Below are 13,510 nucleotides of genomic sequence, written 5' to 3' on the forward strand. Positions count from 1 at the left end.
ATAATCCGAGTACTGAAGGACTTTACAATTTTCAACGTCTGTAGTATCTATGTTTGATATTTCTTTTTGGCCAAGTCGCTCGAAGAAGACTCGGTCGTCGTTTTATTATTCCTTTCCTTTTGTTTTCTAAAGCTTGCCTTAAGCCCTAAGCCCCCAGCTGCATATATATAACCACATAAACCAACAATCCAACATACATTTTACACATTGATTACCAAACAAACACACAAATTTTAATATTTCCCTTCTTTTGCTTTCAAGATCGTTATTTTGTGAATCATTCTCGATTTACACAAACGCAGTAATGAGTGAGAAAACATTGGTCTCTAAATCTAGAAGACTAGACAACATATTAGATCGTAAAGAGGATCAAGGGATGATTCAACATATTAAATCTAAGCTTCACAGTGGCGTTAATATTCACACGACACGCGCTCGAGGGGGCAGTCTACTTGAGGAGGCCATTGAAAAGCTTGAGAGGTTCAAAGTACGTACGGTTAACATCTTGGTGGGAGGAGAAGCTGATGAAGAGAAGAAATAAAAGAAATGAAGACCCTTAAAAAAGAAAATTGAATTCATTCATTAATTTCTAATGAATAAGACCTTTACCTGTGAATAGCTCTTCATTTCTCTTGTCGAGCTCTTAAAGTGTATGCAAATTTTCTTTTATCTTCAAGCCTATATATGGGCCTGTAAGGGTTCACGAATCTTGGGGCTACGTGGTTGTTATAGTTTCAAAAAGCACATATTGATGATTTGTATGCATCAATTTTTTTTCTCAACAAAAAAGAGATACATCATACGGAATTACAAACCAAGAACAGTCAGAGAATTTAGAAAGTAGAAGCTTTGATAAAAAAGGAATCCAAAGTACAATGATTTTGAATATTGATTCATTAGTAAAAAACATTTCAGATAACAGACTAAACTAAAAAATGAAAAATAAAAAAAATGAAAATCAATACATGCCTAATAAGAACCACCATCCGTGAAGCAGTGAATGAATCATGTGAAAAGATGGTTAGCTGATTTCCCTTCCATGTGTGAAGAAATTATTGATGTCTATGCTAGATAGAGTTTCTCTATCCAGACCTAGAAGTTTAGCCCTTGGGATTAATTGAATCTCCTTCACTTAACGAGTTGCCGGTTTGGAGATGGATTATCGAGTCTTGGATTTTAAAAAAAAATGTTAATTTATTCAAATCCAAAAATCATTTTGTAAAAAGAGTGAGAATTTGCTACCAAGAGTTTTCAGAGAATATAAATTGCTTGGATTGAAATACTATAGATGATCTTGTGGTCTTCATCGTGAGTCAAACCAAACTTGGAGAGCACTTTCGTAGGTACATTCCCGGCTTGTTCCTTTTGCTGAGGCAATCCTTCTCTCACTTGGTTGTCAATGACTCAATGGTGTTGACGCGAGGAGTCTTGAATTTATTTATTTCCATAAGTAATAAATCACTGCTAGGAGGATTAGCTTGCATAGTCAAGTCAATTGAGTTTTTTTACATGGAATGGGAGAGCGAACCCAACCCACAATATTCTAAAATTCCAAAGGAGGAGATATAATGAAATGTGTTACAAAAGGATTCCAAACCAATGTAGGAACACATATTTTGGATTGCTGAACCAAACTGATTTCAACCAAGGAACCTGAAAAGGATAAGGATGAAGTAATTGCCAAGTGTTTGTGTTTACGGTTGAGAACAAGCCTGGAGGATTTTCAAGTGAATTTCTCCAAAAAAACTATATCCTATCATCAATTTCTTCCACACAAATCAAAGTGTTCTAATTGTGTCAAGTGTTAAGTTATATAAGCTATTTGTCTGGAAACATAGCGTATGTTGTTTTGACTCTTTTATCTACAAATTCGGATGGATTGTGTAGTTAACTTTAGCTTCTCTAAACTTTGAGAAAAGGATTATACTAGTATGCAAAAATAAATGAAATTCTAATATTTTAAAAATATTATCGATTACTTTTTGAAATCAAATTTTCTTCGTTTGCATTCCGCGTTTATAAATTCCAACTTATAGGTTTGTCAACTAATAAATTCTTTTAAAAAACTACAAAAATGTTTTATCAATGTTGAATGGACCATATAACTGATCAGAATAAAGCTAAGTATATCTCTGTCTCAAATAGACTTTTATACAATATAAGTCATAGAATAAAAAATCAGCAAGGTTATGATTAGATTAAGATTAATAATCAGCTTGTGTGTCGTTATCCTCACCAAACCTATTTAGCACCTTTTTCAGTCTTCTAACTAGCTATGCATCCTCAGGTAATTAAACCAAAAAAAGAATTGTTGCAAATATTTTCTGTACCCGGTTGCTAGAGTTATATATACACATGAACATGAAAAAAGTGCATATTGTGAGTTACTTTTTCAGAATAAGTCACTTTATGTAAAAATTATTAATAAATTTTCCATTAAACTTTCTAAGCAGAAACTAAAACTACATCGAAATTGAAATTACCTCTTATACGAGATATAAGGTTTAGTCAGAAAGGCTTTGATGGTTCGAGATTCATCTCAGGGAAAAGTGTGTGTGTGTGTGGGGGGGGGGGGGGGGGTGGGGTTTCCACTTGACTATAAGGAGAGAGTCGTCCCGATCATCCTATTGGCTTTAAGAAAGAGGATGGGTTTTGTAGTCAACGCAACTTCGTCATTTTCATGACAATAGCTGGTCAATATATGTTACAACAAGAATTATTCCATGGCACTGAAGAGTGAAGGCTGTTTTTTTTTTTTTTTTTTTTTCATAAACAAAAAATCTAGAAATTGTATAGGTCACGGTTCAAAACTGTTTCATGCTGCTGTGAAATTAGCTATAGAGTAAAAGGGATATATATAATGATATAATCTAATAACAAACACTAGTTACATCACCTATTATTACCAACCCCTATGAAAACTTTGTCCATCGGTAAAATAAAGCAACTGAGTATCAGTCAAGTCATTGACTGTGATTACATTTGCAAGTACATCAAACTAGATTGTAGACAATAGTTTAAAGGAAAAAGAAAAACTTTAATACAGTACGACCTTTTCTTACGGTCTTAACGGGGCCTAACCATGCATGCAATGCATCACTAGACACCATCTCTTTATTTCATACATATATATATATAATTATATAATATATAAAAACACACAAAATCACATAGTTATTTATCGTAATGATTAGTTTATTTTGTTATCAAGGAAAATTCCACAAGTAATCGTCTCCTCCGGTGTAACCATCAGCGTCGGAAGCAGCATCAAAGATAGATTGACGAGGAGGGCTGAGAAGCATTCCTTCAGCCATATTCATGAGCACATTAGGCATGTCGAATATCAAATCCTCGTCCATGTATCCATTTGTATTCACGTTACTCCGTTCCACACTGCTCGAAGCGTTGGTGTTATTGGTCCTTACAATCGCATCCCTAGCAGCACCAAAAGCAGCGGCCGCGGAAGCGGCTGCGGCTTGGATGTCTCCTGGAGACATGGAAGCTGGGACAGGGAGAGATGAAGCTGAGTTTGGAAAGTTGAGCTCCGTTTGAGTTCCTTTGAGAGCTAGAGCTGCCACATCATAGGCTATTGCCGCCATCTCCGGGGTGGAGAATGTTCCTAACCAGATACGGTTAGGCTTTCTCGGCTCACGGATCTCAGACACCCATTTGTCTGAGTTCCTACGTTGCCTCACTCCCTTGTACAAAGGGTGGCGGCCACCATTTTCTTTGGAGGTTCCTGGCATATTGACAATGAGAACTAGGGTTTTGAAGATTGAAGAGTGGTGTGTTTGATGAATGATAGGAAGGGGTTGATGCCATTTTATGGAGGTGGGGGGCAGTTAAGTTAGTTGAAGAGTGAAGTAGTGAGGAGTGAAGAAAAGAGAGTGAAGAAAGTGCAAACCAGTTAGGGATGAAGAGACTAGGGTTTGGGAGGGATTGATAACAGCTCGGAGGTGATGAAGTCAAAGCTGTAAAGACATATTTTAATTGCTTCACTGGTTGTAAAATCGCGTTATTTGGGTGGCGGCCAAATAAGTCGCCGATGTATATATGTTTCTATCTAAAGTGGTCGCTTTCTTCATCTCAGTTTCATGAATATATATGTTTTGTCATGATCTTGACATCACTTAATTAGATATTGGGCTACTTGTACTTTTGCTTAAAATAAACTGAGGTAAATTAATAACGCTTCAATGTGTTAGCTTGGTTATAAAAAAATTTGCATAATAGTTTTATGTAATTTACATGGGTTAATTCTACTGAACAAAATCATGTAGTTAACACTTCAACTTGTTTTATCGAACTTTTGGGGGGTGAAACAAAGAGTAAATCATGTTTCCAGGCACATTGTTGTGTAAGAGTAATTTTTGTTTAGTTTGTGTGATTTACTTGAGGTTAAACTATATCTTTATAGCCATCAACGTATCCACATATTTTGCTATATCTACTCCGTGCTGTAGTATAGTTACGACTTCAGTTAAAATCATAATCAGACTTTAATGTATACATGTATTGCTTACTTTGGTGGTTAATGGTTCTTTCATCATGGAAATGAATATAGGGTTGACTTGATGAGTGATATTTATATAATAATCACAATATCTAAAAGTGTTTAAGAAATGCTAAGAACGACTTAGTGTGTGCCTGTGTGATCGCTGTTTAGGTCAATTTCTTTGAGGCTTTGTCACTCCACTAAACATTACAATATTGTAATAGATTTTCTAGATTTTTCTTATTGAAGCATGTCAAATCGATAAGGGTAAGAAATCCACATCACGTGTCGGTATAGCGTGGAATGTTTGTCCGCATCAACCATATATATTATTAAACTGTTCTCTATCATGTACTGAACGTTGGTGTGTGCGGGTTGACACTTGATCTACAAGGCTGCTGCCAAATATCTATGTGACATTTTTTACATCTGAGTTGAGAGGTTGAACACCAATGATTTCGATGATATTTTACAAAAGGAAAATCAAACATGTATAGTGTTGTAGTAATTAAAGTAATTTAACAACTATGTCTTATTTAAAAAGTCGCCCGAGTAAATTTTCCTGACAATTTGGATACATATGTCAACCAAGCTACCTAACTCGAAATAGTCCAATCTGATTCATACATACTAGTATAACACGCTCAATTTGTCTGTAGATAAAAGTGAGTTGAGATGTATGAACATCGGTCGGTCAGATAATCTAAAAAAATAAAGTTTTAATTTAGATTAGATTTGGAGAAAATTATATCTGTAATGAACTGTCTTGTAATAATTTCCATGCATATGATATATTCACTACTCTTAAAAGCTAGAGTGTGTTTATCAAAACAGTCGGTAAATCCTTTCTACATAATAAAAAATAATGGCAATATAAAAGGATTCCAACCTATAAGTTTGCAAGTAGCTCAAAAACTATTCAACTGATACAAACAGAGGTGATAAACATACATTAAGATGATGACGCAACTTTTCATATACAATCGTGTTTTGTCCTGAAGTTACAACATAGTTCTGAAGACTTAATCTAGCAGATCTTGCTAAACTATCATCTTTTACATTTGCATTTCTAAATACCTTCAAACAATTTTAGTATATTTTTTTTTTAGCAAAAAAAAAAAAATTTAGTCACCAGTTCCTTTGATGAGTTTCAATACATCACAACTTATTCTTTTCCTGTCCATCTTGTATTTTCTCTAAATTTTGATATAATGCATTGTAGTTTAAGAGATCAATAAAACAAGTACAATGATGAGAATGGGTTTGAATTATAATCAAAAGGAAATATTATTACTTATTTCTTTGTTGTTCAAAAGATCTATTTATTAGTATGTTGATGCCAAAGCATGGCAGGTAGCCTGTAGTAGCAAACCTTGACATGTCAGCTACTTGTAATTACATTATGGGCTCCAAAGTTATAAGCCCATCAAGTTTTTATGCTTAGTTTCACAAGCTTGAAATTTTATGAAATGTCTATAGCTTTTTTTGCGATAAACAAATACAATTCTTAGAAGAAAGAAACTGAAGAAATGCTTTCAAATACAAGATATTCTTTTTATAAAAGGTCTCACTAGAAACAAGACACCTCTGAGCAAGGTTTATCAAGCGCATTTCATTTTACCACTCTTGCAAACAAACACACAAACAAATAAAACTGAAAAGAGTGACAGAAATAAAAGAAAACACTAACACAAACGGACCCTTACTCTTTAGTACTTGTAGGCCTTAACCTGAAGGCTCATTGTAAGTACCAAGTGTAGCCTCAGAGTTAGCCTTGCACCTAACCAACAACGCATCTTGCGCCCTCTGCACATTCTCCTCCTTCCCTCCCCAAGTCTTAAGCGCGCTCTGCTGCAACGCCCTTCCAAAGCAAAACGACAGAGACCAAGGCTTCTTTGTCTTCAGCTGGTTCATCGCATTCAGGTTTCTTGTCGCCTCTTCCTCGCTCTGCCCTCCCGACAAGAACAGTATGGCTGGAACAGCTGCTGGCACGGTCCTCTGAAGGGCACGGACAGTGTACTCCGCGACGACCTCTGGTGCAACTTTAGCGCTCTCCGATCCTGGAGTCACCATGTTTGGTTTCAGAAGCGTTCCTTCAAGCATCACATGGTGATCACTCAGGGCTTTGTAGCAAGCTGCAAGGAAACGCTCTGTCACCTCTGCACACTTGTGGATATCATGAGACCCATCAACAGAAACATCAGGCTCCACAATGGGTACAAGACCGTTCTCTTGACAAATCGCCGCGTATCTAGCCAGTCCATAAGCGTTCTCGTGAATGGCTAACTCTGATGGCTCGTTCGGGCCAACCTTAAGGAGTGCATGCCACTTAGCAAAACGAGCACCCGCCTCGTAGTACTTCTTGCAACGTTCGCCAAGACCATCAAGACCCTGTGTGATGGTCTCACTGTTGGTTCCAGCTAGCTCAACGGCACGGCCCTTGTCAACCTTAATACCAGGCAAGACTCCACGTTCCTTCAAAATGTCCACAAAAGGCGTCCCTGTATCACTAATAATATTTGGACCCATAATATTTTTATATATATATAATATTATATATATATATATATTTTTAATCAATAATTTTTTTAAATTTTTATAAAAACTCTTGATTAAAGAACCATAGTTTTATAATATAGAAAAAATATCTAAAATAATTACATATAAAATAGAACCTAAAGTAATTGTAAAATAAACGTATTAACCTATAAAAAATATTTTATGTCTTTGAAGTATAATAATCTTTTAACTAAAAACATTTTTTTTACTTTAACTTCATTATTCGTTATAATGTTTTATTTATGTCTAAATCATAATAATGTGAAACTCACCTAATACCTTGTTATTATATTTGTAACGTAATTTTCAATTTTTATTTGTTTTATACATACATACCACTTTATATCTAATTATATAAATGATAAGCTTTCTCTCAAAACAAAAATATAAATGTTCTTTAAAAAAATAAGGAGGTCTATGCAAATGTTTCACATTAATCTGTCCAGGCGTGAAGTACCATTAGAGCTTTTCTGGTAGAGAGTTTCTTCAACGAGGATGACACCACTGATGCAAGGAAGAGCACCAGGAGTGGTGAAGAGAAGCTCGCGGAGAGCACGTCTGCTAGAATCAACGTTCTCGACGTTGACGCTAGAGAAACGCTTTCCAATGGTATCGGTTGATTCATCAGCAGCGAGGATACCCTTTCCAGGTGTACCAATGTAGGCAGCGTTGGCGATAAGCTCATCTGCGAGTTTCAAAATAAATAAATAAACAATATAAGATAAAAAAGCTCAATCAAAACAAGATTCGAAACTCATATCGGACAAGTAACTAGAGCCGTTGACTTTTATGAACCCAACCTAGCAGAGTTTTAGTTTATGTCCAAAGCTTATATGATGTATGTAAGGGAGTCTTCTAACAATATAATAACAATATTTTTGATATAGTATAAATGTATAATTAAGAAATTAAATTTAAAATTGTAAAAAATGTAACAACCAGTGGAATAAAAACAAATATCCAAAAATTCTCATAAATTTTCTTTTAGAATTTGTTTTTGAGAGTCTCATCTCAATTTCTCTTAATATATTTTATTTCATTTTTATTATTTCACTTTAAAAATCATAAGCCTAGAATATTTAATTAAATCCAAATCACAAGTTGAACTTACAGAATTAGAAAAATTCCAGATTGGAAAATGGATGAATTATACATATCTTTTTAATTAATTTAAAACTAAAAAGATATACATATTAATCATTTGTTGTTTTATAATGTAAGATAATATTAAAAATTATGCTTCAAAATGTAAGAGTTTTGATATTTTTTTAAATAACTTTTAACTATTTTTTAAAATAGCTAATAGTTCAATTAGACATGTAGGTTATATTAGTACTGATTTTTCATGTGGAACCATGGAAGAAATTCAATCACGATTAGTTGGTATCTTTATTTATGCATTAATGACTATGGTTGCATTCACCATAGTTTTAGCATTACATCAAACCAGTGTCAAATATAAGCGGATTTGGGAGTTTTACCCCAAACCCAAAGGAATCCTATTTCGGCTATTACGTTATCCAACACTATGTTCATACGCAGGAATATCCCTGTTAGACGGTTTACTTCTTAGGCTTTTTTTTGTCATCACTTCTTATGTCTAACCAAAACATCATACAATATGATACAAATGTTATAGTATATGATTTGTCTCGTTATACTATAGGTCAGCTTTGTCCACTGATAGTCTTTTAATTTGGAAGCTAAACGTCTATACATTAATCATATAATTTCGGAAACTGAAACTGATATTTTATCTCTCTATGCTAAACAAGAGTGAACGAACGAAAGCATAAACTGTTTTAAGGCAAGCGAAGGATGGAAACTTAAACGCATCGTCCGCATTGATAAATGCATTGCAAAGAGAAAGAAAGAGAGAGGAGATTGCTTACCGGCGTATTTGGTGGTGAAGGAAGCCATGGTTTGTTGAAGCAAATTGGTTGAAGAGGAAAGTGAGTGATAGTGTAGTATTTTATAGAATGCAATCATGCGAGGGATAGGGGAAGGTTCGAGAAAAGGTGGACACTCCCATTAAAGCTTGCTAGTTAATTAATCAACAACAATATTTATAATCTCTTTTTTCACACGTTATTATTTCAAAAGTTTCTTATTAAAAGAAAAAACACCTGAACGTCACGAAGTTTAAAATCACATCTTGGACTTGCATTTCTCTCAATGTTGATAATATTTGAGACAATGGCATCATTCATGAGTCATCAAAGACGTCACGAAAACTAATCGAGTCTATTTTTTTCTTCTAAAGAAACATTTGGATGGATACTCCTATTAAAGCATACTAGTTAATTAATCAACAACAATAATAAAAATCTTTTTTTCCACATTATTATAGTTATGTACAAAAATATGGCTCATTAATGTTTCAATACCAAGATATATATTTTGAGTTTTGAAGAAAATGAATTATGTAGATTGATAATGAAAATATTTATACAAAATTCTCAACATGATGTAAGTAGAACCATCTATTCACAAGATGGTTCCAAGTGGTGTAGCTAGACATGATATATATTGTGGTTAGTAATGTTGAAAAAAATTCACTGTAATGTTAGCTCTGTTTGTTTTCGCTTTGCTTGTGCATGACATTCTTTAGTGGTGAAAAGGGTAGGTTAACCACCATGCACAATAATTTCAGTCAGAGTCAACTTCTTTACCTTTTCGCACTAAACTTATACAGTTGGCTATTGTAGACATTTTAGATGGAAAATATTCATTTTTACAGGTTTCAGAAAGTAACTCAAGGTTAGGCTCAGGGCTGGTGTCATTATTATACAAAAAGTTCTATATGTAATATGATGATGTAAAGCATAGCAGGTGGTGGTCTGTAGTAGCAAACCTTGACATGTCAGCATAACTTGTAATTGTACTTTGGGCTCCAAAGACGTAAACCCATCAAGTTCGTTGAATCTTTCATAGTTACTTTTTCAAGATTGGTGAATTTAATAACAAGGTCTAGCATATGCAGGCCTGAGCATACAATATATAGAAGAAAGAAACCATAGAAATGCTTTCAATCCAAAACATTCACTTCATAAAAGGTTTCAAGAGAAACAAGACACCTCAGAAAAAAAGGTTTATCAAAGGATCTTTCATTTTACCACTCTTTTAAACAAAACACAAATACACAGAACACTGAAAAGGTAACACAAACACAAACGATGATATGAAAAACTACAGATCCTTAGACTCATCCTTTAGTACTTGTAGTCCTTGACGTGAAGGCTCTCCGCTGCACCTTCACCAAGCTGAGCATCACCTTTGTAAACACCAAGCGTAGCCTCAGAGTTAGCCTTGCACCTAACCAAGAACGCCTCTTGCGCCTTCTTCACATTCTCCTCTTTCCCTCCCCAAGTCTTCAACGTGCTCTGCTGCAACGCCCTCCCAAACGAAAACGACAGCGACCAAGGCTTCTTAGTCTTCAGCTGGTTCATCGCGTTCAGGTTCCTCGTCGCCTCTTCCTCGCTCTGCCCTCCCGACAAGAACACCACAGCCGGAACAGCCGCAGGCACCGTCCTCTGCAGCGCACGGACAGTATACTCCGCCACCACCTCCGGCGCAACTTTACCACTCTCTGACCCTGGAGTCACCATGTTCGGTTTCAGAAGCGTTCCTTCGAGCATCACATGGTGATCGCTCAGGGCCTTGTAGCAAGCTGCTAAGACACGCTCCGTCACCTCCGCGCACTTCTGAATATCGTGAGAACCGTCAACGAGAATCTCAGGCTCCACGATGGGGACAAGACCGTTCTCCTGACAGATGGCAGCGTATCTAGCGAGCCCGTAAGCGTTCTCGCGGATGGCTAGCTCTGATGGCTCGGTGGGGCCGATCTTGAGAACCGCACGCCATTTGGCGAAACGAGCACCGGCCTCGTAGTACTTCTTGCAACGCTCGCCGAGACCGTCGAGACCTTGTGTGGTGGTCTCGCCGTTGGTTCCGGGTAGAGAAACGGTGCCCTTGTCGACTTTGATGCCGGGCAAGACTCCTCCTTCCTTCAGAATATCCACAAAAGGGGTCCCTGTGGAATCAAAACAAAAACTCAATAAGCAACTTTTAGTATAGACAGCGCAAAAAAAAAAAAAACTTTTGGTATTTTAAAATCTTATTAATCAATCAAATGAGTAAACTCTAGAGTAAAACCCTATTTATATGAAGACCAATAATCTAAAAAAAAACTACTCTGATGTTTTGACCATTGTGCAAGGGTTAAGAAATTTATTTTTTTCCAAAAAATAACTTTACAAATATAATTTAAAATTCATTCAACCAATTAAAAAATAATTGTAAAATCTAATTGATTATCATAAATTAAAAATAATATAAATATATCAAAACTTCATCAGGGCTGTTCGTTTGGCTGCCGCAGGTACCGGCAGCAGCGGCAGCGTCAACATTCTGCGTCAACTCTTATTCGTTTCGTTGACGCAAGAAGCTGCGTCTGACGCCGCGTCTGATCGCCGTATCCTGCGGCTGACGTCGATAAAATCTGCGGTCGCGAAATAATATGCAGCTGCGTCAGCGGCGGCGTCAGCGTCTGCGAAACGAACAACAACTGTTTTTATTGACGCTGCCGCTAACGCTGCTGCTGACGCCGAAACCTGCGGTAACCAAACGAACATGGCTATCTATTTTGAAACAACAAACCTCTTCTAAACCATCAAACTATTATGAAAACTATTATGAAAAGGAGAGAGTATTATTAAAAGAGAAAAAGACTAGGATAACACTAAACTAAGTTTTTATTCCCAAAGTAGCACTCAAGACTCAAATTCACAAAAATAGGTTTCATTAAAAAGGTAAATATACACTTATACCCCTTGGGTTAATTAATCCAAACCTTAGGGTTTAGAGTTAAGGGGTGGGGTTTTGGAATTAGGGTTTAAAATTTTATAAAAAATAAATGCTAAAATAAAAAATAAAATTTTTAAAAAACAGTTTCAAAAAGTATTTTTAAATTATAAAAAGAAAATTTGAAAAAAAAATAAAAAAAAAATTTCGAAAAAAAAAATTTTAAAAACAAATTTTAAAATTTTCGAATCTGAAAACATATAATCTGAAACTATAAAAAAAAAAAATTTCATTTTTTTATTTTTATTTTTATTTATTTTTATTTATTTTTGTTTGTTTATTTAATTTTAAACCAAGAGTATTAGGGATATTTTACCTTTTAATGAATGTCATTTTTGTGACTTTCTCCTTCTATTGCTATTTTTGAGACATAAACTTCAAAAGGTGCTATTATTGACAATTGCCCTTATTAAAACTCCACCTAATTAAGATAACTACTAAATATTAAGCAAGATAATTAAAATATAAATAACAAGACTGGGATGAAGTACCGTTAAAATGAGTAAACTCTTTAAAAATCTTATTAATCAATCAAATGAGTAAACTCTAGAAGAAGCCTATTTATATGAAAACCAAATAATCTAAAAAAACTATTAAAATTCCACATAATTAAGATAACTACTAAAATAAACAAGATAATTAAAATATAAATAACAAGACTGGGATTAAAGTACCTTTGGAGCTTTTTTGGTAGAGAGTTTCTTCAAAGAGGATGACACCGCTGAGGCAAGGAAGTGCGCCTGGAGTGGTGAAGAGAAGCTCACGGAGAGCGCGTCTGTTGGACTCGACGTTCTCTACGTTGATGCTAGAGAGACGTTTTCCGATTGTGCCGGTTGATTCGTCTGCTGCGAGGATGCCCTTTCCGGGTGTGCCGATGTAGGCAGCGTTAGCGATCAGCTCATCTGCGAGTGAAAAACAATACAAAACAATATAAGTTAGTGAACCGAACCGAACAGAGTTTTAGTTTATGTCCAAAGCTTCACAGTGATGTAAGGTACAGAGTAAACCTCGGATCGTTAAACCCTAAGTCCTAAAACTCAACTCATAACCTGATGCAGTACTGATCTATCGACTTGAGGTGCGTAAAAAGATAGTTTATCAAAATCCTCGCAAGTATCAAAGTATACAAAAAAAACAAAAGATTGAACATAACAGAGTTGTAGCTTATGTTCAAAGCTACTGAGTGAGTGATGTAATAAACCTCAACACTAAGTCCTAAAACCCACATCACAAAAGACGAAGAGATCGAAACTTTAACGCAAAAGAATCGTGCACACAGTTGATAAAAGGGATCACGGAGAGATAGGAAGAGGTGAAGTTGCTTACCGGCGTATTTGCTGGTGAAAGAAGCCATGGTCTGTTGAAGAAAGTTGGATACAGAGTGAGAGAGGTATTGGGAAGAGGAAAGTGTGTGTTTATAGAGATGATGAAGTGGTGGGAAGGTTCGAGAAATGAGGTGACGATCTTTTTTTGGCCTCTTCTTCAAGAAAAACTTTTTCAGCCGTTGGATTGTCGCGATGCCGGTTTTTTTTAATTACCGCGGGTAGTTTAACGGTTTTGAGGCGATGTGCTTTTAGGAACAAGGATAACTTC

General features: G+C 35.5%; 2 protein-coding genes and 1 pseudogene across 2 annotated transcripts; all 3 read right to left on the minus strand.

Annotated features, from left to right (window-relative positions):
- Positions 1-63: 63 nt before the first annotated feature.
- Positions 64-6,183, minus strand: LOC103865547 (ethylene-responsive transcription factor ERF024). The gene has a single exon (XM_033290234.1). It carries the CDS (start codon positions 3,744-3,746, stop codon positions 3,207-3,209), a length of 540 nt encoding a protein of 179 aa, XP_033146125.1. The 5' UTR covers positions 3,747-6,183; the 3' UTR covers positions 64-3,206.
- Positions 6,184-6,193: 10 nt separating this feature from the next.
- On the minus strand, positions 6,194-9,843 carry LOC103865548 (fructose-bisphosphate aldolase 6, cytosolic). Its single transcript, XM_009143348.3, has 3 exons — positions 8,947-9,843; positions 7,512-7,739; positions 6,194-6,996 (listed from the first exon to the last, which is right to left on the minus strand). Exons 1-3 carry the CDS (start codon positions 9,041-9,043, stop codon positions 6,221-6,223), a joined length of 1,101 nt encoding a protein of 366 aa, XP_009141596.2. The 5' UTR covers positions 9,044-9,843; the 3' UTR covers positions 6,194-6,220.
- A 223-nt stretch (positions 9,844-10,066) lies between these two features.
- On the minus strand, positions 10,067-13,429 carry LOC103865549 (annotated as a pseudogene).
- Positions 13,430-13,510: the final 81 nt, after the last annotated feature.

This window comes from Brassica rapa, chromosome A04 (genome assembly GCF_000309985.2).
Source record: "Brassica rapa cultivar Chiifu-401-42 chromosome A04, CAAS_Brap_v3.01, whole genome shotgun sequence".
Lineage (NCBI taxonomy): Eukaryota > Viridiplantae > Streptophyta > Magnoliopsida > Brassicales > Brassicaceae > Brassica > Brassica rapa.